Source organism: Gavia stellata, chromosome 3, assembly GCF_030936135.1.
Source record: "Gavia stellata isolate bGavSte3 chromosome 3, bGavSte3.hap2, whole genome shotgun sequence".
Classification (NCBI taxonomy): domain Eukaryota; kingdom Metazoa; phylum Chordata; class Aves; order Gaviiformes; family Gaviidae; genus Gavia; species Gavia stellata.
In genome coordinates this window covers 28188070-28214818 of record NC_082596.1, presented here as the reverse complement: position 1 = coordinate 28214818, position 26749 = coordinate 28188070, and the positions used below count along the sequence as shown (strand labels likewise).

General features: G+C 40.1%; 1 protein-coding gene across 1 annotated transcript; it reads right to left on the bottom strand.

Annotated features, from left to right (window-relative positions):
* Positions 1 to 202: 202 nt before the first annotated feature.
* PIP4P2 (phosphatidylinositol-4,5-bisphosphate 4-phosphatase 2) lies at positions 203 to 26749 on the bottom strand. Its single transcript, XM_059815298.1, has 7 exons — positions 26644 to 26749; positions 20439 to 20587; positions 18954 to 19060; positions 17040 to 17163; positions 11275 to 11327; positions 2895 to 2985; positions 203 to 1761 (listed from the first exon to the last, which is right to left on the bottom strand). The coding sequence occupies exons 1-7, from the start codon at positions 26747 to 26749 to the stop codon at positions 1618 to 1620; spliced, it is 774 nt and encodes a 257-aa protein (XP_059671281.1). The 3' UTR covers positions 203 to 1617.

The window sequence follows — 26749 nt, the reverse complement described above, 5'->3', positions numbered from 1 at the left end:
TTCTTCCCAAAGCATCAATAAACCAGTAATTTTTTCTTGCTCTCTTATATTCCTAAGGCTGCCATTTGGCAAAAATGCAGAGCCCACCTCTGGTGCACAATGCCTTTGTTGTTCCTGTATCACACTAGGAAATTCTTCCGCTTGTGTATTTGTATTTATATATAAATAACAAAACATATTAAGTTTGAATAATAATCTTTATTTCTTTATTAGTTTATTTGTAAAAGGTACATTGTAATCCTGAGCTACTGCTTTTATACATTTAGCATCATACAAAGACAGATCATTTACAGTTTGATCATTTACATTTATTGTGCTCCAAAATCCTTATCTGAATATCATTTTGTCCTAGCAGGAACATAGATAATTTAAATTACATGTATCCCTGAAACATCCACATTAATTTACCCATCTGACCCCATTATCTAAATTACTACAATTGTCTAAATCACTCAGGACATTCCTTCCAAATTTAGCAAAAACTTGTTTAAAACTATAAAGATGGGCAGTGCAAGAACTGGTCCCTCAATCCTTTGTGAATACATCATTAGAAAAAGCTTTCTGTTTCCGTATTCTCTTGGCAAGTCAGTGCTAAATTGACTAGATGTACTTTGATGGAATGGTCCAAGTAATAGTTTACTCATTTTCTTATTACAGCAGTTAACGTGAATTTACAGTGTCTCCCTTTGCAGTGACCAGTGCATAACTCTCCCAAACAGGGAAAATCTGACATGATCAAAGGAAAGCAAGAGGCAACCCATCACCATCTTATTGTCACCTATGTGACAATGAAGTATTACAGAACAAGTCATATGAAAGGCTTCCCTTAGACCCTGTAAAGGAACTTGTACGAATAACCAGAGTTAAGTTCCGTAATCCGAGCATGGCTTTTAGGATTTGCCAGGTAAAAAAAAAAACAAACCCAAACACCTAAGTCCCAGGATACTTGAGAAGAAAGCATTTATCCTAACTGAAATCCAATCCTGGATAAATGGAAATTTAATTGGGCTACCAAAATAGCATCTCTCTACCTGAAAAATCTCAAAGCTTACAGTGTTTACAAATGTCTCTCTAGCAACAGTGTCAGTCATTTAAAGTACACTCATAACTTTCATTTCCTGAATAAGGTCACTATGATCTTAGGCAAAAGATACAGTAAGCAGTTCAAGCAAAATGCTTATTGCTTAGGTTTTAAAGCAAGCCACTTGAATATAATTTTAGTTAAAATGTTAAGTACAAATGTGAAGCTACTGTAGAAACACTTATAAACACTCTTGCTTTTGAATTCTTACTGATCCATCTAGAAAAATGGCAGACGGATTTTAACATAACAAAGGAAATGTAAAACTTAATACTGTCTGTTGAAATAAAATTCAACACCTATAAAGACAGAGATATGAACATGTAAACACAGCTTTAGTATTCAGAGCTAGGGAATCTAGCAGCAAAACAAACTATTTGCATATTATGTAGTGCAATGAACATTTGTTCTTAGAGACCCCCAGTCTTAAAACTACTTTGAACAGAATGGAATCCTTACAGGAAAGGTTTTAAAAGCGTCCAAGATGTAATATCCAGAATTACTAGATGTTCGTCTGCTATAATCTAATAATTTCTCTATGCAAAACTGTGCTCTGGATAACTGACTTTAATGGCTCCCCAGTAACAGGCTCGAATGAGGCAGATTAAACCTAAGAGATAAGCAATAGCCCAAGAAACATATGTTGCGTGAAATCGCCTGGCGAAATCTTGTGTACCAACCTAAAAGGAGAAAACAAGTGTGTTAAACATACAGTACTATCTGCTCTTCAGGGAATTCAGGTGCTGCATTTCAGCACCTTTTTTACTCTGATAAGGATAAATCAGGTATTTTATTAGCTGAATTTTACAAAATCATAGGATAATTGAGCTTGGAAGGGACATCAGGAGGTCTCTAGCGCCAACTTCCTGATCAAAGCACGGTCAACTTTAAGGTCCAACCAGGTTGCTCAAGGTTTTAACCCAGTTGGGTCCCAAAAAACTCCCAAGGATAGAGGCTACACAATCTCTGGGCACACATCATAGTGAAACGTTTTCATCATTTTCAAACTCAGTAAGGTTATTAAAAAAAAGAAACCTGTCTCTCACTGTTTTTATTTCTGGCTGTCACTGTTTTTACTAGGGAAACTCGAAAATCCTTCATAACTCATTTAAGCTCACACATAAAAAGTTGTTCGGGTTATAATGCAAGTTAGAGGTATAATGAGAATCACCCATATGAATTCAACTGCAGGTATTTCCTCATATGTATTTTTCTGGGACTGCCGGGTAGAAAGTTGGCTCTAGTAACCAGTACCAGATACTTCAGAGCCAAGCAAGCCAGATAGTTTTCTGAGTAATAAAGTTACAACAATGTGAGCCTTTTAATTTGTAAATAGCTTATTATCTGGTTTTACTCCTTATAGCTTGTACATATTATAAAGGCATAGAGATATTTCTAACGTTTAGAATCCCATTCCCCTGCACTGCAGTGGAACTTACATTCCTGGCTATATAGCAATATGTATTTCTGGAAACCTGGAAGTTTTGAGAGCCCGAGCAAGATGTTCTAGTATTTCTACAGTAAAGTAAAACCATTTTTCATAAAACTGAAGTTTTTAGAGAGATGAAGAGTCAAATTTAACATCAGGAAGAAGAGACTCTCAAAGTGCCAGAACATTTTTTTAGGAACATTTCATTTTTCTGGCTAACTCAGATGATTAAGTCCATGGTTTTAATAGAGATGACAAAAAACACACAAACTTAAGAGGTTTTACACAAATGTGGGGGAAAGAAGAGCTGGTTGACCAAAGGAGGTCCTCTGTACATGCACACCCCTGCACACAGTTACAAGTGTATCACAGTACATCACTCACAGTTAATCCAACGCCAATGAAGATGCATATCATTCCAATTGTAATATACGCACAGCAGCGTCTCCGTGGCAGTGCACTTCCAACAGAAGAACTGTTAGAAAATAAATGGCATTTTAAATTAAAAACCCCTACGTAAATAGTAACTGTTCAGTCTAAATGGGGGGAGGGGAAGAGAATGGCAATACACACGCACCATCTTAAGTTTATAAAGTTGTAGGCAAAGTCTACAATTATACCAAGCAGTAAAAGACAGAGTCCAGATGTTTGTTTATTGGTGAAGATCACCTAGTATCTAAAAATCTAGATGCTTACCACAAAGAGAGTGGTGCTACACCTACAGTTTGAGTGTGTCTACCTCCTATATCCACAGCGCACCCAGATAAGTATCTTGGGTTTTGCAATCCAAAGGCTACTCAAGTTTGCTTTGCAGCTTCAATGTAGATGGTAAGACACCCTTTAGACTTCTAATACATCAATACATGGCTTTAATACATTCACTGCATCTAAGTAACTGGAAATCAGTTCTACCACCCCTAAACGTCATTAACAGTAACAACCTGCACTATCTATTTCCTGGAATAGTTCACTCAATCTTGAGTGGCTAAACTCTACCCCATTTCTTGAAGATAAAAAGCCCAAGCAGTTTTAGTCAAACATGAAAAATTTTTCATGTTCAACATTTCCAAAGACTGAAATTCTTTAGACGCATTTAAGTCAGTTTTAGTAAATTCAAAAACGTGACAAGTTCTTTTTACTTTCCAATTTTCTTTTAGAGTTCTATCACAAGTTACATGAGCTGCACAAATCACTGCTGACAACCAAGATAAATAAATCTCCTGGAAGTTCTGTCACTCATCATCTAGACTATGAACTCCACAACAGACAGCTTTGTCTCTACCTGCTGCGTTAAGCTAACTATTACAGTGCTTCAGTCAAACAGAATATAAAATGCAACTAAAACATTACATTCTTTACTACAGGTTAGAAAAATTATTCCAGAAGCTCAGTGTTGTTTAGCAAATACACCTTGAGTGACACATTTGCAATCACATACAGCTATACTAATGAAGAAAATAGGAGCATGATTTAATTCCCTTGAAACACAGTGAACACCTGGGTCAACTGAAGGACTAGAGAGGCAGAGGTGCTTTCATAAAACATGTACTGTCTATCAGAGAGGTAGTTTTGAAGCATGCTATCATTAGCTAAGTACTTCATCCCATCCTGGGAGATCAACACACCTTTGGAAATACTTGGTTGCTTGTACTCTGTTCAAAGATGCAAGGGAAAGTAATTTTCATCTCATGATAGTACAGCATATTCAAGATAAAGGTGTAACAGAAGAAAGCACTACTGAACTATTGAAGTAGTACATCTGTCATATGACTGACCAAATTTCTGGTTCCAGTTCATTAACCACATAGTAAGGCCTCATATGCTTAGCATGTGACTAGAATTTTTTAATCATTCATCTTAGAAAGCCTTTAAATAGATTGGTTTAAGCAGCTTTACTCCAATATTACTTCTTTACAAGGAATGTCTAAAATGCTTCCAAGAAAAAAAAAAAAGCCACAGTCCTCAAGCTAACATGTATACACTGAGCTTCATCTTGCAAGGCAAGGGTTGAATACAGTGACCACTCATAAGCCATCTGTTAAACACTTTGAGAAGAGGAAAAGTCCCAAAACCGTTCTGCTCATTAATTTCCCAGGGGAAATTACTTCTTATCAAAAGCCTCACCATACACATTTGGGATAGGATTGGGGCAGGGGAAGGTGTGTGTGTGTGTGATTAGGGTGGGATAATTCCCAATTGGGGAAATAACGGTATCTTACCACCCTCTCACACACACACACACCCCCCCCACATACCCACACACTCCCCAAAAGCCACCCTAAATATTTCTACAGCCATTCTAGAGGAGGGATATGTTGTCTGATTCCAAGTTACATGAGGAAAAAACCCAAACAAAACAGAAGTTTTATAAGAGAGGACAGGGAGGAGACATCTCCAAAAGCTGAACTGATGAGCACTGAGCTTGCCAAACTGACCTTAGGTTCCCTCCTTTGCAGGATTTCCTGGCTATGTACTCAGAAAGTTAATTCTATTACAGAGCTGGATACCTTAAGATAAGCCAATAGAAACGTCATGTTCAATACACCTAAAACACAAATGATATTTACAGCACGGTGTGTTTCACATGGAGACAAAGTTCATTTTGGGAAAGAGACCTTCACTTTCAGAGCTGTCTGACTTACAATTTTGTTTTTGTAATCATAATATTGCACATGCCATTTTCCATCCATATTTCTCTCAGGCTCTGTCCCCTCCTATCCAGTAAGAAAGGCTCGGGGAGAAACCATCACCTCAAATACCACAAAAAGGAAATGTAAAGAATGTCTTAATTTAATTTTAACTGCCTTTTTCTTTCCACAGAAAGCAAAGTTGAAATAAATAAATATATATAAGTTTCTACGGTCACATAACAGACCTGGGAACATTTAGCAATCCCAATAAATCGTAATTTATTTAGAATAGAATATTTCAGTTGCAAGGGACCTACAACAATCATCTAGTCCAACTGCCTGACGAATTCAGGGCTGACCAAAAGTTAAAGCATGGGCATTGTCCAAAAGCCTCTTAAACACTGACAGGCTGGGGGCATCGACCACCTCTCGGTAAAGAAATGCTTCCTAGTCCCCAGTCTAAACCTCCCCTATTTTTCATCTCCCAACAGCGATATGAGCCACTGGGCCACTCTTAATAGTGAAGTTTCCCTCTACCTACCCCAAATTACACATTAAAAACCCAAATTAACTTTGAATAAAGAAAGCTGAAAGCCTACCCCAAAACCTACCAACTGCAGCATCTTTGGGCAGGCATATTCAGAAATACTAAAACTAGGTCAAAAGAACACTTTTAAACTGCAGAAGCAGCTGTTTCCATTGTGGGACTAATGAGGGTAAACTCACTACAAAGCTATCCAAAAGGCAGCGGTTCTTTCTTTCTGAGCTGCTGCTTAGGAAGTAAAGGCACCTGCCAGACCTTTGGGCAGCAGCAGCTGATATAAAAGACACCAAAGCCAATTTAGCATCAGGTACTAATTAGAAGAGGGGAAAACCACCACAAGGGAGAGAGGCTATTAAAGGAGTAGCACAGGGAGTCTTAAAGGCGCAGCAGCAGGCTGTACCCACGTGCCAAAAGACGAGCCGGCGGGGAAGACGACTGGCCTGGCTCAACAGAGCGCTTTGGCTGGAACTCGGGGGAAAAAAAGAGAATTTATGACCTGTGGAAGAAGGGACAGACAACTCAGGAGGACTACAAGGATGTCATCAGGTTATGCAGGGAGAAAATTAGAAGGGCCAAAGCCCAACCAGAACTTAATCTGGCTACAGCTGTAAAAAGCAATTAAAAATGTTTCTATAAATACATTAGCAACAAAAGGAGGGCTAAGGAGAATATCCATCCTTTATTGGATGCTGGGGGAAACACAGTGACACAGGATGAGGAAAAGGCTGAGGTACTTAATGCCTTCTTTGCCTTGGTCTTCAATAGTAAGACCAGTTGTTCTCAGGCTACCCAGCCCCCCGAGCTGGAAGACAGGGATGGGGAGCAGAATGAAACGCCCATAATCCAAGGGGAAATGGTTACCGACCTGCTACACCACTTAAACATACACGCAATGGGACTGGATGGGATCCACCCAAAGGTACTGAGGGAGCTGGTGGAGGTGCTCACCAAGCCGCTTTCCATCATTTATCAACAGTCCTGGTTAACAGGGGAGGTCCCAGAGAACTGGAGGTTTGCCAACGTGACGCCCAGCTACAAGAAGGGCCAGAAGGAGGATCCGGGGAACTACAAGCCTGTCAGCCTGACCTTGGTGCCGGGGAAGGTTATGGAGCAGATCATCCTGAGCACCATCACATGGCAAGTACAGGACAACCACATGATCAGTTCCAGTCAGCACGGGTTTATGAAAGGCAGGTCCTGCTTGACTAACCTTCTATGACAAGGTGACCTGCTTAGTGGATGAGGGAAAGGCTGTGGATATAGTCTACCTGGACTTTAGTAAAGCCTTTGACACTTTCCCATAGTATTCTCCTGGAGAAACTGGCTGCATATGGCTTGGACGGGCGTACCCTTTGCTGGGTAAAAAACTGGCTGGATGGCTGGGCCTGAAGAGTTGAAATTAAATCCAGTTGGCGGCCGGTCACAACTGGTGTTCCCCAGGGCTCAGTTTTGGGGCCAGTCTTGTTTAATATCTTTATCAATGATCTGGATGAGGGGATTGAGTGCTCCCTCAGTAAGTTTGCAGATGACACCAAGTTGATCTGCTGGAGGGTAGGAAGGCTCTGCAGAGGGATCTGGACAGGCTGGATCGATGGGCCAAGGCCAACTGGATGAGGTTCAACAAGGCCAAGTGCCAGGTCCTGCACTTGGGTCACATCAACCCCAGGCAACACTACAGGCTTGGGGAAGAGTGGCTGGAAAGCTCCCCCGCAGAAAAGGACCTGGGGGTGTTGATCGACAGCCGGCTGAAGATGAGCCAGCAGTGTGCCCAGGTGGCCAAGAAGGCCAACGGCATCCTGGCCTGTATCAGAAACAGTGTGGCCAGCAGGAGCAGGGAGGTGATCATGCCCCTGTACTCGGCACTGGTGAGGCCGCACCTCAAATACTGTGTTTAGTTTTGGGCCCCTCACTACAAGAAGGACATTGAGGTGCTGGAGCGTGTCCAGAGAAGGGCGACGAAGCTGGTGAGGGGTCTGGAGCACAAGTCTTGTGAGGAGCGGCTGAGGGAACTGGGGTTGTTCAGTCTGGAGAAGAGGAGGCTGAGGGGAGACCTTATTACTCTCTACAACTACCTGAAAGGGGGTTGCAGAGAGGTGGGTGTCAGTCTCTTCTCCCAAGTGACAAGTGGAAATGGCCTCAAGTTGCACCAGGGAAGTTTAGATTGGATATTAGGAAAAATTTCTTCACCGAAACGGTTATCGAGCGCTGGAACAGGCTGCCCAGGAAGTGGTTGAGTGACCATTCCTGGAGGTATTTAAAAGACATGCGGATGAGGCGCTTAGGGACATGGTTTAGTGGTGGACTTGGCAGTATTAGGTTAACAATTGGACTTGATGATCTTAAAGGTCCTTTCAAAACTAAATGATTCTATGAATGCAGGATCTCTTGTGCTCTCAGACATGCTTTTAGAAGGGTTTTTAAGAGGAATATTAAAATGCCAGTATTTTGAAGGTGAATAGCACTGCTGAAACTGGACTCCACAGCAGTGACAAGGTTCCAACATCTTTCTTTTTCCTAAAGATCCTGCAGACTTTATGGGGCAAAAGTGTTATAAATTCATTAGGGTTCATCATTTTGTCAGACCTTGAAAAGAAAAATAAGTATGTTCTAAAGGAAAAAAAAAAACTAGCAAGATTTGGTATTCTGAAATAAAAACTTGTACCATTCAGTTCTCTTTCTAGTAGCTGAATTCATGATCCTGAAGTTTCTATGTGATTTAATATACAGCTTGGGAAAGAGAGCAGCAGACAAAACACAGTTCTTGCTTCTTCTCCATCATTAAATGAGAAAAATACCAGAAGCCTTCCGTAAACCTCTCACTCTTTTGGGAAACAGGCTGATAAACATTGGTATTTTGTATTTTGAAACACAAAAGAACACTAAAACAGTAAAAAGAAACAGTTTTCCCCCCATTCCTAGGTGTCATCCTCTACACTATAAAATAAAACTACATTGCAACAATTTCCTCATCAGCTACATTTGTTGTCCCAAGGCAGTAGATAATGTGCAACTAAGGGCCTGTGTCAGGCAGAACCACTACGCATCAGTGGGGCTTCTGCAAACACCCTACCTATACTGGCATGACCAGGTTTGTAATCCATTTCCAGAGATTTGGTCATTTACCAAAGAAGTGATTTTATTCTCTGCATCACAACTAATTTCCTGTATTTCCCAAGTTATTCTGCAAAAAGTGACTCTCGGGAGTGGAGGGGAACACAGGACGATGACACAGACAAAAAAGTATGTCACAAAATAATAAATTTGTGACCACAATGGTATCAGGTAGATGGGATTAAAAACAAACAAGAAACCCAAGCTACTGTTTCTCTCAACATCCAGGTATGAAAGGTTCCTTTGTTTATGTACTCCGAGGCACAATTGCTTTATTTTCACTGAACATTGTTTCATTATTGACCTTTTCATGTAACAACTCCTAACTTCCCCTGCAGTTTTACAAGGCATTCTTAAGATCTAGTCTGCATCAACCAAATAGGTGGTCACAAACAAGCTATTTGCAGAGATTCACTGCTCTTTTAAAAACGTTTGAAATAAAATCATGAAAATTGAGTATCTGTCGCAGCAGATGTCGTCTTGAAAAACATACTGCTGCAGTGAGGCAAAAGGCACTTTGAATCAGTCTACACTATCCTTTTTTCAGTCACAATCATCAACTTAGTCAACAGAAGGAATGAACAGTTTTGCATCTGACTAGTCAGCTACTAATGAAAGAAGTTTTGGATTAATAACCTGAAATAAAGAACCTCACATTCCCTTCTGACTACTTTGTTACAGGTACCACAACCTCTGATAAAGGGCTGATAGAAAGCAGCAGGTCACTGCAGTTATTTATTCCATCATCATGACTCAAAGCTCTGCCTCATCTATGCTGCGCCCTAAATCCATGCATTACAAATATTTTTGCTGCTGGAAGTGCAGAACTGACCATCACATCTCAAATGCGGGAAGACACCAAGCAACTCATTCAAAGCTAAATTACACTATTCCGTAGTTTGCATCCGCAGCCCAAGAACAGAAATGCCTATTTGTTAAAATTTGTTTCGTATTCTGCAACTTGGTTGCCACACAAGCTGTAATTTTCACAAATTGCACTGCAGAGATGCTCCGGTTTTATTACATACAGATAGCATGCTTTGCACTTTATAGACAAAAATACTTAGAAATCCTTAGACTCCAGCTGGATTTTAAAATACAGGCAACATAAATCAACAGAAGACAGACCAAAAGATCACATGGACTGTTGCCTGGAGTGAATTTTTTTGTTATTGTTGGGGTTGGTTTTTTTGTTTGTTTGGATTTTGTTGCTTGGGTTTTTTTTAAGGTTAAACAGCAAATAATTTTGTACTTAAGGAGAGTCAAGAAAAAAGCTGAGGTCGGCTATCAAGTGTGACATGATAAAATATAAAACATGACTGCAATTAGTTTAAAAACAAATCAACAAAAAGCACCAACCCCTCCCCCCAGGACTGAAAAGACAATGCAATTACAGTCAGTAAAAAAACTCTGCAAAGCAGCATCTTATCAAGACCATGAGTTTATTTGACCTAAGCAAACTGGAACATATCCACTACTCCACACCCGATCAGTTACACTCCTGAGGTTAAATGTACCACTAGACTGACTTCACTATCAAATACTCCAGTAAAATATTTCAATCACTGTTGAAGGCCAACATCTACAGTATATTTATCCTAAGCCTTCTGCTTCCTAAGGGACCTGCTAGTTTTCTTACAACATGCAACACAGCTGTGGTCCTCCATTCCCAGTGGAAAACAGGTTTGTCCCTTTAACTGGAAGTCTCACTTGCCTATCAAAGGAAGACAAGAAAGTCTCTGAAGTAATATTTTTAAGTCTTATTTCACACCATGTAGCTGACATTCCATACAAATTTAAAGTATGTTTGTAGCGTAGGTTTTAACACTTCAAACTAAGTATTCCCAACCTCAGATAAGAAAGGCCAAATACTCAAAAGAAAAGCCCCAAACAAAAACCAAAACATAAAAAACTTACAGCTCCTTTATTCTAATTTTTCTCCTTCTTACTGAAGTAATAGCAGATGAGTAGACAAGTTATTCGACAGTAATTCATAAACATTAAACAAGCTAATACATTAAGATGCTTAACACAAGGTAGTTGTTGAGTTTATGAAATCAGTAAAACCTCTTTCAAATTAAGACAAGATTATTTCCTTTCCTCCTTTTACAGTAAGGCAATTCAAATTCTACATTTAAACATGACTTCTGATTAACTGCATGAAGCGGTAAAACTTCAAGGACGTAAGCTGTTAATTTTAGCAACCCATTCCTATCTATTGTTAGCAGCTTATTTTTGCCTCTAGCAATTCAATCAGACCATTTTAATAAATGCAGGTTGGATTTGTCAAAGTTACTACTTTGTGCATAAGAGTGGAGAATTCATGTGCACGTAACATGCTCTTCAGCCCTGAAATTCAGATGAGCACGACAAAATAATCAGGAGGGCAGACACATTTTCTTCCAAAGACTTTTATGGAAGAAACACTGGCAACTTATTTAACCGTTAATTTACGTAACCTTGCTTTCAGAGAACTTACATTTTTTTGCAGTGTGGGCATTTTGCTAGTGTGTTAAACCTCAGTTCCATCCACTGTAAAAAGAAAAAATAAAAAGGTTGAAAAACTGGCCTGAGAAAATGTTTGTTGTACTTCATGCTAAAAGTCACTGTGAAAACATTTTGCTTCTCAGGCTTTCCTTGACTTGTTTCTTGCTTTCTTCCGTAAACGGGATGCCCTTTTGCCAGTGGCAACATAGGATTGGGATTTCCATTTGAACATTTCCCATGACTTGCCTTAGTATTACAAGATTCACTTGACGTAATGTGGTTTCATCCACAGGCACAGTATGGGCAGCATGATAATATTAATACAGTTTTTTCTCTTACTGCCACGACTATGAATATACCCTGAATCAAAATAAATGTGTTTTCTTTGGCACAATTACAGATAGATGCATTTTCCCATCTTTCCCCAACCCTTGCATCATTTGTGAAAACTAAGTTAAGTATGCACAGAAAGTTTAGCTAAAGAGTATTTTAGAAAGTAGATGTCTTTGTAAGTTTTATATCAATAAAATACAGAATACTATTGGCTACTTACATGACATTTTAAAAAGGTGATATATAAAACCATACATGGTATGGTCGTAACCTTCCATGCACAAACTAAAACCTATCTGGGAAACAGCCTTAGTGAAAGTAATGCCTGGAATTACCTCAACCAGAGGATACGCTGGATACAGAGTCATATACTCATTTAAAAACAGCGGGTTTTGTTAAACTTCATTTGTGATAATACAAGTATTAAACAAGTATTTTAAACATGTTTGCCTTGAACAAGGGGGTTCTTCACTCTGTAAGCAGTTATATTGTAATTGCAGTTCTCTTCTATTGCCTTTCTCAACTGGAGGTAGTTAGCACAGTTTCCTGGTTAAATACAATTCTCCTCTCCCCTCCCCTCTTAATTTATGCAAAAGTCACACTGCAAGTTACTAGCAGGGGAAGAAGCTACAGCACAGACCACCAATGCCTCCATTCGGATCCTCCTTATCTCTGTGATAAATCAGAAGTTGGTCTACTGAAGTGAATAGTGTTGTTATAACTGCTACAAACAAATCAAAATCAGAGTCCATCCTTGTATGGAAAACAGGACCTACCTGCAGCACAGCACCATTTAAACACTGAGAAGGAATTTATGATGTTATGTGAAAAGAAAGAGGATGTAGCTTGTAACGCCTTGCCAGTATGAGCAGGTTTTGCTGTGAGCAAGATTCTGATCTGTAGTATTTAAAGTGCATTTTCCTGCCTCTTGAAGGTCTCCCTCAGTTTTATTTACTTCTAATGGGGCTAATTCTCCACTAAGAAGAAATCCATGATTTTTTTCCTGGTTCTGAAGTATCCAATTACAATACCAGTTACACAGTTGATCTTAAAAATTTGTTTACAAAGTCTTGGACAAACTGATTTAGCATAGTTGTATTTTATCACTTAATAAGATGAAAGCTGCTGCCCCACCTGAGCAATGCATTTTAGGAGCATTAATTCTACTTCCACATTCCTGCCAGAGGAGCAAGTTAGTATTTGCCTGCATCCCTGTCAAAAACTACTCAGTTTTGCTTAGTTCTACACAGCAAAAGTGGGATAAGGTATGATTGTCAGTACCAGCTATGGAGACAGGCCTCTTCAGAGCAGAGCTGTTATTTCAGCTTTTTAAACTGAAATTCAGAAATAGAAGCAAATCTAAATCCAGGACTTTCATTTTATGTATTTGTAATTCAACTTCACTTCTGTATGCTAGTTTTATTCCAGGGTAGGAAACTCCATTTCCAAAGTTACTCATTAATGATCTTTCTAGGGTTTTATTTGTTTTAAGATTTCTGATTATTAGCCATAATTATTAATGGATACAAACTCAAATGCACTTGAGCTCCAAATATCGATGGAAAAAACAGAGGCATTGATAATCTGTTTTCACTGAGAGTTAACTGCAAGTAAGAGAAGCACTAACTGTTATGACGCCTTCTGCACACATCGGAAATATTTGCAGAAAAAAGGAGACATGTGACAAGGCATTCAAACTACAAGAATTCAGATCACATTAGCACAGTAGGGAAAGGTTATTTTCATGCACATTCTAATTCTTGGAGTTTTGGTGGGTTTAACAAGTAGTTTAAATCATGCTTAAAGCTGGTATTTTTACTCATATTCCAGAGTGCTTTAAAGTACCTAATCTTGTTTCGTGTTGTTAAGAAAACTTGAGGTTACAGTTACATGAAATTTAGCTCCCTGCTAACAGTACAAACTGTATTACTCCCATTGAAACAATACAATAAACAGTAGCCCAAATCCCTGGTTAGATGTGCTGAAGCACAGATGAGGATTTCGGAGAGCTCTTAAATGTTTCAACTGTGGACAAAAACAGACAACCATCAAGAGATTTACTAAAAGAATATGCCAAACTTTCGTCCTTCTGAGCCTAAAATAGTTCTCAATGTGTTCAATACAAGACAGAGGAAAAAAAAGACATATATATACACACACATCCCCCTACATACAGCTGCTTCTGCCAAAAAATGCTTCTTCTCCCCTCTCCCTAGGTCCTTTGGGAAAGCAAAATACTTCTGCAGATTAAAACATTTCTTAGTTTTCTAAAGAATTTAAAGGATTTTCTATTAAATTATTTTAGAAGAAATACTTTTCATATTTGATTAGTTAAAAAAAATAAAATTGACAGAGCACAACTGACAAACCACAGTGCTTAGCCTACAGCCTATGGCTTACATAGCTTGCTCCTGGCTTCTTGTCCTTGAGGGTCTCTCTGACAGCAAGATGGTAGCAGGGGGATGGCAGGCGGGGAACAGGGACTCCCCTCCCCTGCCTGCCGCTATTTCCAAAGGCGACTCAGCCTTCAACAGCCACAAATCATCACAGACAGAGGCCCCTGGGAGACGGGTTGTGGGGAATGACTTACTGCTGGCAGAAACAGTAGCTCAGCCACAGCCCAAGTGCAGAAGCTCTCAAAAAAGCCCAACCCAGATCAGACTGGGATTCAGTAGGACAGTTAAACTCTCATCCTGCCCTCCTTTTCTATTCTGCCACTTTTTCCACTTGTCTGAACTCTGAATCTGCCAGAAACAGTGGAAACCTTAACATAGAAAAGACTCCTATCAGGTTACCCAAGGAAAAAAATAATCTGATGAACAAAATGTGAATAACTAGTGATAGTTCAGCTACAGTATCACTTCAGTACTAAGTCATTCTCCCAGATGAGACAGAGACACTTTAAAGCACTCCATAGCATGGAGCATGCTTTTAATAATTTATAAAAAACACACCCCATGTGCAGAGGCAGGGAAAGCACAGCCCATAATTATGCTTTCATATGGCAAAAAAAAAAATTATTTTATTGGGAAGGTGGTGAACAAGTTGATATGCTTAAAAGAACACAAAACAAGCAACTGACAATTTGACTTTTACACCCCAGGGATTCTAGCTTTGCTTGTCTATTTTATTTATTTTTTTAACTGCCAAGTAAAGTAAAGGAGATACCTTGCAGAGTTGCTGAGAGATGCATCTAGCATTACAGATTTGCTTTACAATGTGGAGATATCAAAGGGCAGAAATACCCTCACAGAAGCTGAGTTTCCAGGCTGACTAAAGCACTTCTATTTTTTGCTTCTCTGCTCGCTCTCAAACCCAAGCAATTTTCTGATTTTTCTTAACTAAAAAAATTTGCAAAATCTCGAATTTAGTAATAGAAAAAGGTATAAGCAAGAGAGTGGTGGGAAAGCTGTATAAAGTGAGAAAAAAAGGGTTTGTTTCTTGATAACTCAGCATAAAAGAATACAAGCTTCAAATTTCTAATGGTTTTGAGGGTTTCTTTTCAATGTACTGTGAGGTGGCAAATTGGTATTACTGGCAGATAGGACTACGGAAGTTCAAAATGATGCAGTTCCCTGAAGCAAATGTCAGATCTGAAGTCACATGCACAAATTCCAAATTAGAAAACTTAGTCTTTTAAGGCATAACCTAGTAGTTATGGGCAAAACCAGCCTTTATGCATTTGTTTGGGGTTCCCCACCCCCTTATGTTCACCTAAAGAAGTTCATAGTGCAAACTACAGCATTAATTTGGGCTTCATTTATAGAAAGTAAATAAGGAATAAAGATAAATAAAACTCCCATGCTTATTGAAGTCCCCAAAGATAGGCCAATAATTTAGCAATGAGAATTTTACTTCGTAACACTGACTCTCGTTACTTAAAAAAAAAAGATTAAATCACATAGTAGGGATGGTCTTTTGTGATAAGAGAAAACTTAATACCGTACTCTTCTACAGCATTGCTTTTGCCTGTGCAGTTTTAAAGCTGTGCTAACACACATAATTGCACTACAAAATTAAATTACGACTCTGTATCAAACTACAGTGTTCATGCAGGTACTTAACAGTAACATGTTACTACATTTTAACAAAAAAAGCTAAAAGAAAAGGCAACTTTTAATAAAAGATTCCTGGTTTAGAATATGTACTTGAGATGGCCTTTTTCTTCCATAGATCCAGTAGTTCTCTGTTAGTAGCATTATTCTATATTGCATACAATGTTCTGAACAGTTAAGGTCACATATAGACTTGTTAAAAAAAGCAAACAGAAAACCAACTCCAGTGATCTCCAGTTACAGACTACTGTTCTTCAGCAAGGGCTATAATAGGAATATATTTATTTTTTAATATATAGGCAGATTTAGTAGATAGAATATTTTTCAAGCATCTCTGTAACGGTTTCTCAGATACTACATTACTTTTAAATTCATAAACAAATCCCTAGTTCCCCTTTAAAAAAAAAAGTGTAAAAGCCATCTCCTACTCCCTGCATTCATCATCTACTACAGTAGTTAAGCTATTATTGCACACCTCACTGATCCATAAACCTGAAGGAAAGATTTGAAGGAACAAGTCTATTCCATTATAGAGCCCATCACAAGCAAACCTTTCTCTCACTGCCGATACAAGCCAACATGGAGTGCCATCCCCTAAGCTTCCTTTTTCCTTTCACAAAAAGCACTTGAGTTTTTTCTGGCCTTTATGTATCTTACAATCCTTTGCTTCAGCAGCATAACACCACTCTGGTGACTGTGGAGGTCCTTCAGCTGTAACACTTATCTTAGCAATTTCCTGTAACTCACACACCTGACAAACGTTCTAGCACTGCTAGATGATGAAGCTAAAGCTAACTTACCTGTGCATTGCAGACACTCTTCCTAAATCAAAATTCAAGTATGGCAGCCCCTTATTAATGCAAAAGGCTACAAAAATGGTTTAAGAGCAAGAGTACTTTTTGCATCCTTCCACTACAAAACCAGGAGAAACTTTCAGCCTCACATACAAACCAAAATCTCCAGTTCTATAACAACTGACAAATATGCTAATGGCAAGCACTATAACAAACAGCTTTCAGCAATGGCAGAACCTCCTACACTAGCTTAATCGCTGCAGAACATAACCATCACTTTGAGTCCAAACAGAACCTAGAAACATGACTTTGTTTTCCAGCATCATCTACTCTTACATCTGTAAGCAGTAAGACTGACTTTGGGCTTTATCCATGCATGCAGAGAAAGACTGTTAAAAGTTTTCTTGAAATGCATGTAAAGGTACCAAATACAGACTATACCATAGCAATATGAGCTCAGAAGAAGCTTTAGTTCCTCAATGATGCCATAGAGGCAATATGCTCTTAAAAGTGCTTACAACAAATAGCTTGAGCGATAGCACAGTGAGGTGAGGAGAATCTGGTGCTTTACTTACAAGGAACGTATTTCCACAGTGCCCACATACCACTCTAGTTCCGTCTGGTTGAACTGGCAAGGCAGGCTGAGCTGGCTGCTCTTCTGGGATCAGCATTACTGGACCAAGAGTAATGATGCGTCTACTGTGTTAAGAACATTAGTTGTACATGTAATTAAGCTAGCAAAAGAGAAGGACGATGCGTTTAAGCAATTAGCTCAGTCACTACCAAATATTTTACACTTTTAAACTATAATCTGCTTTTTAAACAGATGATGCACCCAGTTTTGGTCTCTCTCCAAAGTGTTTTCCTTTTTAGTTTTGAAAACATTTTCTTTCACTGTAAGATCAGCCATACAAGCCAGAACCCTGTAGAGATCAAAGATTTGCCATCGTATGGCAGAAACACTACTCAGGAAAACGAAATCTCAATACCCAGGCTGAGCAAGCCCATGAATTGGAATGTACATATCCATATGAAACATGTAGAAAGAGTAAGTACTCTTACATAACCTAGTTCTTCACAAGTCAGATACTCCTCCTTCCCACACCGACAACCATATCAATACAAGCAGCATATCCCCATTTGTACAGTAAAAAATCCATTCAAATTGAGTGAACTAAAAAAGAAAAACACCCCAGGTTGACTAAATGCAATCAATTTACTTTAAAAAACAGTTTGTAAGTATGTGCTTTTATGTTCAATGTGTTTCCAGTTTAATTATACAATTTGTCCATCCAAAATGACAATATCCAATCAAATTAACCAACTCAAAGTAGAATGAGGATCAGACTTCCTAGCATGAAAAAAGTGAAGGGAAAAATTAAGGCATTATTTAATTTGCACTGCATCTCTCTCCATATACAACCAAAATTGTATTCTGGATGACCTCCCTTCAATCTGGAGCCTTCCATTTAGGGCATACTCCCAGCTCTCTCCTTCAAAGCACCCTGATTTTGCTCATCTTCTAGTAAGACAAATACACAGGCTATCTTAGGGAAACTGCTGAAATATATGCTTTTGAGATCATTTTAATAAAATTAGGGATTTTCTGATTCAGCTTGGTTACCAACTGTATGATGTATTACAACTGAAGTATCCCATGAACATTTTTTCACTCTGAGAAAATATTTGGAATGTTTTGAAGTTTTTCCCAACACTGAATTAGTAAAACAAATTTAAGAAAATACCCCCCAAGACTCAAACCATGTTTCAAAACCAGAATAGCCAACAGGCTGGTGACTAGGGTACTTGGAGCAGTAGATCTTCCATTCAAGTATCTGCAGACCTAGCCTTCATCTCAGTTTCTCCTGTTTCAGCTACACCACTTACAATCAAATTACTCCTACGTCAGTGGGATCTTTAACACTCTAAGCCCAATGGTAAGAACGCTCACTATGGCAATCGTGCTTGTTTCTGTTATAACAAATGTGTAAATTAAAGTTGAGAGCTGAGAGGAGATTGAAAACTCAGCGTACCAAAGAATGGAGGACAGGACTGAAAACAACCTACTGCTCCCTCTCCCATTTCAGTCTGAAGTCCCCACTCTGAACCAGGCAAAGCGAGCAACCTGTGTGTCTACAATAATTAAGTTTGCAAGAAATTATGAAGGTTAAGTCCCAGAAACAAGAAGTGATTTTTCTTCTCCGTTGTTCTTTATACCATTTGTTCCTTATGAAGTAGCTAAAATGGGAAACACGCATTTGAGAATACCACTAAATACAAAAAAATAATTTTTCTTCTTCTTTAATCTTAAAAAAAAATCAAAATTGACACTACCACAACCTGTCTCTGCAGTAATTCAGTAATGTTCTGTAAATGGCCATGTACAGAGGCCCAGGCTTGAATCTCTTTTAGTTTTAAATACTCAACACAAAGAGCACTACTGCTTTAAAGAAAGCTATCTCAAGGCACTTACAGTTTTTTATTCTTACCAGTTTGGTCTTGGACAGCCTATTTTCCGAGACGTATCCTTACAGATAAGGAGACAATTACATTGACATCTAACATACTTCTTCCCTGAAGGAGGGTTTTTGATTGGCTAAACAAAAAAAAAAACAACCCACCAGAGAACACACATCAGAAGTCATAGCAATTCACTTTTTTCCTCATAACGGTATGACAGAGCAGAAAAACTTCAGTGACAAGTTCTTGCTAACAGAGAAATACAGTTCCTTTTACAGAGGAAACTTCAGAGTCAAGACAAAATTGGAAGTTTTCTTTCTCCACTCAGAGAAAGAAGTGCAAATTTCCTCACTAGAACAAAAATACATTCTGCAAACTAATGGAAAAAACATTCATATTTTAGAATGAAGAATTCAAGACTTCAGTTTAGTTATTTTTTAAGACGTGAGCTTAAGTAGTGGTACATTTTTTTAAAAACAGTCAAAACATCAAGAAAGCCTCCTTGCCTGGTACAGTGGCTTTATTCAACAGTGAAAGGACCTCAGTCTGGCTCTCAGTCACTAAAAGAATACATACACATTGCTGAACTGTAATCTTACTTTAAACTGTACTGAAATTCTCTTTCTCCAACCTGGGAGTCAAGATTCTGGGTCCCTTTCATACAGCAAATCACAAGTCTTAAAAGCTGCAAGATACTTTGTTTGGCCTGAAACATTACATATTGGCAGGGAAAGTGAGTATTAATGGCAGGTTCTCTACTCTCCAAGTGAAAAAAACCCCATGTTTTCCTACAGATTTAAGGCTTCCTATTTTTTGGACATATTTAAAGTTCTTTTCATAAAATAAATCCAATCCAATGTTTTTCATGCAAATGCCCCCAGTAGCTGTGGAGTGCTGCAGTATCAGATCCCAAACTAAAACTGGCAGGATGGAAAAAAATAGAAGCAGGAGGCCAAAAGCTGAAGACTTGAATTAAGAAAAGGGGAAGCGGAGCAAAAAGGTCTGTAATCACTGGAACAGAACCTACAATTTCTGCATTTCAAAACTGTTGTGTTGTGGTTTGTTAGGAAGCTAACAAATTGACTGAATACTATTGCAGGAGGAAATCACACATTCAGGGAGAGGTGTGGGTTGGTTACTCTGTTTCTTCCATTCTTAAAGTAATTCAGTTTTTCATTTCTCTTCATCCCACCAAAAACAGTTTCGCCCTTCTTTACAGAAGAGTAATTACTTAATATCTTTGCTTTTTGTCCTCTGCCTCAGAAGGAAACATCCTGCGCAGCCTCATCACCAGCACGAAGATTTATTCTAGCTGCTTATGGCCATCCTTGTGCCAGCAACCGTTGAACTTGCACGCTAGCTACACTAGCAGCCAGCTGCGCTGACAGGTCCTTCGCAGGGATGGCAGGAAGGGACTTATCCTTTGTAGGTGAGCATGTGAGTTGTATCAAGGACGTACTTCAACCTCCCCCCACTTCCCTCCACAAAAAGAAAATGCTAAAAATTCATTTTACCGTAGCTTCATTGCAAACTGTGCACTTAACAACATGTTGATGTAGCTTGCCATCCAAATTGATTAGCGACTGGCATACGCGGCAGTTTATTACAGGAACACCGCTGGCATCTGGACTTGCAATGGCAGTATATGGAGGAGGAAGCTCTGCTGCAAGAGATCAGGAAATCTCAGTTGAAAAACCGAACAGGGGATCCTAAAACACCATCAGCAAAGATAATCTCCAACAGTCACAGCTTCAAAAAATAAAAAAAAAATTGAAGTTAATGATTAGTATAAACATAAGACAAACATAAGTTTGCTTTCCCCTTCCCCACAGCTTCTGTGTACCCAAACATCAACCGAAGTGGTACATAAAGCATACCAGCAACACAAACACACCATAAATCACCCCAGAAAAGTAGATCAGACAAAAGTCTCATCTGTGCAACTTTATTTCCAAACCAACTTTTTTGCAATCTTCAGAAAAGGGGGAAAAAAACCCCAAACAAACCCCAAGCCCACCACAGATTAGTAGCAACCAGAGACTGGCTTCTGAAGAAAAAACAGAAGACAAAACAAGACACAGGTAGAAGAGCCATAACCAGTATTTACAAACATCTGGAAAGACTGAAACATAGACAAGTGTTTATCATATAGTAACAAATACTACAGGTAAAAATACAGAAAATACAGAAAAAATACAGAAAAGTGCTGTTAAAGGGAACAGGTCTTGGATGGGGAGTGGCATGAAGTGCTTCTTTTTTGAGTGCAACAACAGCAAATTTATGCTATCTTGAAGGAAAACATGAACTGAACCCTCAAAGCTTCTGCTTTTAAGGGTTCCAGATATTTTTGTTGTCCAAGAGCCAAACCACAGATGCATAAGGACGTCTTTAATCACTTAGGACAGGCTAACACAAGGGAGGATATAGTGGCCTCAGGCCCCCATGGAAGAGCAGATTTCAGCTCCTTTCAGTCCTGAGCCCACAAAAAACAGGGAGGAAAGGCCTAAGATCCTCCTCAGTTTAAGAATCCATGGAATGAAAACAATCCAACACAGCAACCTCTCACAAGCTTATTACCACAATTATTTGGCATGTAATAGCACAGGCTTTTATTTCATCAAGAAGTTCAGAGCTCTTCAGGTAGGCAAATAAGGAATAGGCATATTTAGTAGTTCATACTTAAGTTTTTTTATACTAATGGTTTGAAATACTCTGCAGCCTAGGACTTCAATAAATTATTTCATAATTACATCCAAGCAGCCAAGAAAATCTTCAGAGAAACAGTAAGAGATCACCCTACTTTCGGTTTACAAACAGCACTGAACAGAGCAGTATCTGCTGGAGGGCGGCAAGGAAAATCACGGGCTGCTATCAAAGATGACAAACCCAAGTATTAAATTTAAGCTTCTAAGAAAGCACTCATCACTCTTTCACTATTTTAAAGTGAATGTTGTAAGCTGGAGGGATATAAGAAATCCTGCCTACCCTTCAGATCCAAAAATCATCACAAACCTTTGAAGCAGCATTGCTGTTCAGTGCTCTCTCTCTCTCTTTGCTACTTGGCCTACAAACGATCCAGACCCATACTTCATTTTAACTCACAGAGGCAGCAGAAGAAAGGTGGACACCTTGAGGGTCTCAGAATCGCATCCAACATACTTAAATTATTTCAGACAAGAAACAAAATTAACTTATATTAAGTGATACAATTCTGAAGCAATCATACAAACTGATGCTCCGTTACCTGAGCAAGTAAACTTCACACCTTCAGCTTTGATATCCCAGTTGCAGAAACCAACATCCTTAAGAAACGTCAGGTAACTTAGAGCGTTCTGATTTTTTCTGTTTCTGAGGAATTACAGTAGCATCCAGTTGAAAATTAAGAATAACAATATTTTGCAGTATTGTGATTCCCTATTTTCAGTGCAAGATTGCCACATGCAAGAGAGGAGATATTGCAAGATATTAACAAACAAAACCACACACAAGACAAAACCCCAACCCCCCCACGCTTTGGCAACTAGAAACAATCTCAAACTGCAGAAACCAGGTTTGAGATTTGCATGATGGGAACAGCAGTGTCTTAGCTGCAAGTGGCAAAGTCAAGGCTGCTGCAAGGGGGGGTTGGCCATAAGTAGGCTACTTAACTTCTGCAGCAAGCAGCTGTCACACTTTCTGGCTAGGAGAATAGGTAGCCGTAAAACAAGAGGCATGTCCAGCAGACCGAATACCAGACACTCTGTCAAGACACCCCTACAGTTCAATCCCAGCTTTGAGGTTGCTTTTATGAAAAGCAAAAATCATGTTACAGAACTTCTTTCCTTTGTCCTCTCCATTTAAAGTGCAACTTCTCAACTCTTAACAGCTGGGCACGGGGCAGCTGTACTAAGGAAAGGCAAACTGTATCTTGAAGCGTACTAGGAAGTAAAGAGAGACACACACACCCCCAGTCTTTCAGCTTTCCACGATCCTTAAATACTTTAAGAATTGGCAACTATACCCATCTAGACATTTATAATATTCTGTACTCTACTTGTAAGTGACAACACTTAGGATTTTGAAAGTTGGTTAAATGAGGTGTGTGAGCACCTACAGACACCGCCAGCCACTTCTCCAGCCTCATACTGGAGCTGCTTGGCTCCCAGGTAAGCAGCCTCTCAGTTCCTGTCCTGCTGGCTCAGCAATTTCAGATAGCAAGCAAATAATGGCTGCTTTTCAGAATGGTGCTGCAGCAAATAACATTTGCTATGGAGCAGAAAGCCGGAGGTATCTTGGCACTGCAACCTTCATGCTTAAAGAAAAAGTGCATTTGGAAGAGCTCCAAAAAACAAACCAGCAAAAGCCACCAAAATTAAGTTTAAAGAAAAGTATATGGGGGGGAAGAGGGAGAGGTGAGAAGGAAAATAAAGGCATTACCTCAGAGTTTGCTGCTTATTATACCTTAATAAAGAGATTGACAGCTTTCAAAGCACATTAACATATGTACTTTGGTATGACTTTTTTTGGTGGGGTTTGGTTTGTATTTTTTTTTTTTTGCCAGCTTGAATTTCAGGCTAAATAACATCTAAAACCAGTTCATAAAGGTCCATCATGTTGGATGTGACTGGATGGTAGGCAAGTTTCATGTATACACCAGAGGTTTCAGGACACGTTTAATGAGATGCTGAATTTCCTGCTGCTGACATACCAGTTTACAGCTATATTATCAGTTTTTCTTAAAAAAAAAAAATAATCCAAGAGTAGTTAGTTCAGCAAGATTAGCAGAGTGCCCTACCATGCAGTACATCTGACTGTAACCCACTATTCCCTCCTCTCACCCACAGGATAGAGATGCAGTGGAAGATACCACATATTCAACCTTAGAAATTCCTCGTGGTGCTTATGCACTTTCCTCCCTTGGTACTGGAAGGGCGGAAACCACAGGGAACCACTTGCAGCTTACCTGGGTTAAACAGAAATGAGTTTGTTTTGGGGTTTGTTCTGTTTATTTGTTCTTTTAAAAAGAAAGATTCTTTATCATGTCCTGGGAGGAGGGGGTGAGTGAGGGAAAAAGAGTTAGCGATCTATGTCAGAGATAGGTAGTTAAGGACTGAGAAAGCCTGGAAAAAAAAAAATTAAAAAAAGGGGGGGAGAGAAGCACTGAATAACCACCCTACTACAGGGAGCAGAGCTGATGGTCCCACCCTCTGTCTATGTGAAAAGTTTCTTAAACACTGTGCCTTGCGTCCACATCGAAAAGATTTTTCTTGCTTGCTTCCATCATTAGGAACACCCAGTCATTACCAGGATTCAACCACCCACCAGCTTACGCTGAAAAGCGTCAGCTGGGTCTCAGCTGCAGCCTAACAAGGGAAGAAGAAGCTACTTTCAAACCATAGCCTCTCTTATTTAAAGCTCAGGATGACATATTGGGCACAGTAAATAATTACAAGTACAGGGATAAATCTATTAAGGTACATTCAGGTGGTAGTTCGGAGTGTGAAGGGCTTCTTTCTCCTTCCTCTACCTCTCCAGCTCCACACCAGTCAGGTGATGTTAAGGAAGGAAGCCCTGCAGAAAGGGGTTTGGAAGCAAACCTCATCTCCCCGCAAGAATGCTTCTTCCCTCTGTGTCTAGACTTGCACTAGGGAGAGAGATGAAGACTACCCGTTACCTAAAACTGTGGCATAGCTTGCACAGATCCTTTCACTAAGGGTAACTGACAGAGTGAGGAAACTAGAGCTACCCAGTCCATGTGACATCTCTGCAAAATTTTGTTCTCCAGATATCTTTTTGTAAGTTTTGTAGAGTAGTTTTGAAGTGCTATCTAGTGTGCTTGCTTATGGACTGATCAAACAAGAGATCTTCAACTTGGGAAGAGATGTTTGACATTTAAGAAAGCTCTATGGTTCCTCCTCACTTTCGTGAACAAGCCATTTATCTCAAACGCCACACCCCACCACCAGTGCCAAGCTAGTTAACAGGAGTTAGAGAAATGGGCTGAAGGTGCAGCAAGGCACAGCTACCAACCGAAATGATCATTTGGGGTCCAGCTTGTTCTTGGTCATGAGTTCTACCCTGGGTTCAAGCAAGGGTCACTGATCTGATGCATTTTCATTACTCTTTAAATCTATGAAGACCTTTTTAAAAACAGATTGAAATGTACACAAAAGTAACAGTTACAGGATAAGGACTACTAAGAATAAAAACATCAAATACCAGAACTTAAACTAAGGATTTCTGGATTTTTTAACCCCTAAGTTTTACAAAACTTAAGGGATGATGCCAATCCTACACAATTTGATTGGAAAAAAAAAAAAACACAAACCTCTTCTGTTTTTCAGGCCAATATTCATTTGTGCAATTCAAATGAAAGTGAACAGTCAACACCAGCTACAGCACTAACTGAAATACATTTTCATATCAAGGCAAAGAGGACTAGCTTTCCACGGGTTTAAATATTATTCAAAATAGACAGATGCTCACTCGTAACATTCTAGTAACATACATATGTAATAAAACTATACAATTACATAGAAATCCTTAAGAAAGGGCCAACACATTGGAGCCAGTGAGATCAGGACTGTAATCTCACATTTTAAAGGCTACTGCTAGCAAAGCTACACTAATCTTATTTTGTCTTGATTCCTTCAGCTTTCTCCCCCCCGTCGCTTTCTGCTCTAAAATGTTTAACTGGAAAAAAAAAATCTATTAACATATTTTGTAAACCTCCTGATTTGTATTTTTTAAGTAAAATTTTTTCACCTACTTACTAAATATTCAGTATTGATCAACAAGATGATTTTCCCAAGTCTGTTAAAGAAAGTTAATACCATATTGTTACGCCACGATTCCAGATTTGTAACTGCAGTATATGACTTGCCTTAAAAATAAAGCCAGAAGCAGCTATGGCCTTGAAGTGTGTTTGCAAGGACATCCTACTGGGTTTGGAATTCAACTACCACACTGCACAAAGCCCCTTGGTTATTTGACTGCCAGAACAGGAGCTGATCATCTGGCATCTCTGGGCTAACGCACTTCGATGGTCACCGGCGATGCAACAGAGATCTGTGTACTTTATTTCGCCTCTGCGTTGCGCCTCTACCCTACAGCTCATTGTACCGAGTCTGGTTGTTCATAGCTAAGGATCCTTTACTTAATCCTAATTAATGCTCCTAATTAATGGGGGAACCGAAGTCCAACAATTACCTTGCAAGCTCCGACATGCCAGTGAGTTATAATAAGCAGACCGGTTCAGGCTTGTTCTGCCACTGCCAACAATTATTTTATTTTTTTTTCCTTTTGAAGAGTTCACGCCAGAGCGCGGAGCACGGCCCACCCGGCCCCGAGCGGCGTTACCTGTTGTTCCCCAGCTCGTCCCCCGCCGCCGAGGCAGGGCGAGGGCTCGCCGACGGCTGCCGGCCCGGCCCGGCCCACCCGTCACCCCCGGCCCCGCAGCGCCCCCGCCGCGGCGGGTAACTTCGCCCGCCGACAAAGGCGGAGGGAGCCCCCGCGCCGCCGCAACCGGGCGGAGGCGCTGCGTCCCCCCCGAGGGCCCCGGGGCCCGGCCCCTCCCGCCCCGAGGGCCCCGCCGAGCCTCTCGGGGCCTGCCCGACCCGCCCCGCCGCCAAGACCCGCGGCGCCAGGGCCGGCAGCCGCCCCCCTGCCCGGCACAGGTCCGGGAGCGGCGGCTCGGCGGCGCCGGGCGAGCGGGGAGGGCGGCGGCGGCGGCCGGCTTACCTCGGGGGCTGCTGTCCGGCAAATAGGGCGGCGCGGTCGGGGTGACATTGCCGGAGCCGGGCGCGGAGAGCAGGGGGGAGCGCTCGTCCACCCCCTCGGCGGCCAT

What these genes read in the sequence shown, in the direction of transcription:
- PIP4P2 (XM_059815298.1), bottom strand. Translation starts at nt 26,749, where the DNA reads ATGGCCGCCGAGGGGGTGGACGAGCGCTCCCCCCTGCTCTCCGCGCCC. An exon ending in GCCGGACAGCAGCCCCCGAG is followed by an intron (nt 20,588 to 26,643) that starts GTAAGCCGGCCG and finishes GATCTCTTGCAG; the next exon opens with CAGAGCTTCCTCCTCCATAT. An exon ending in GGCTGTCCAAGACCAAACTG is followed by an intron (nt 17,164 to 18,953) that starts GTAAGAATAAAA and finishes TTCTTAACACAG; the next exon opens with TAGACGCATCATTACTCTTG.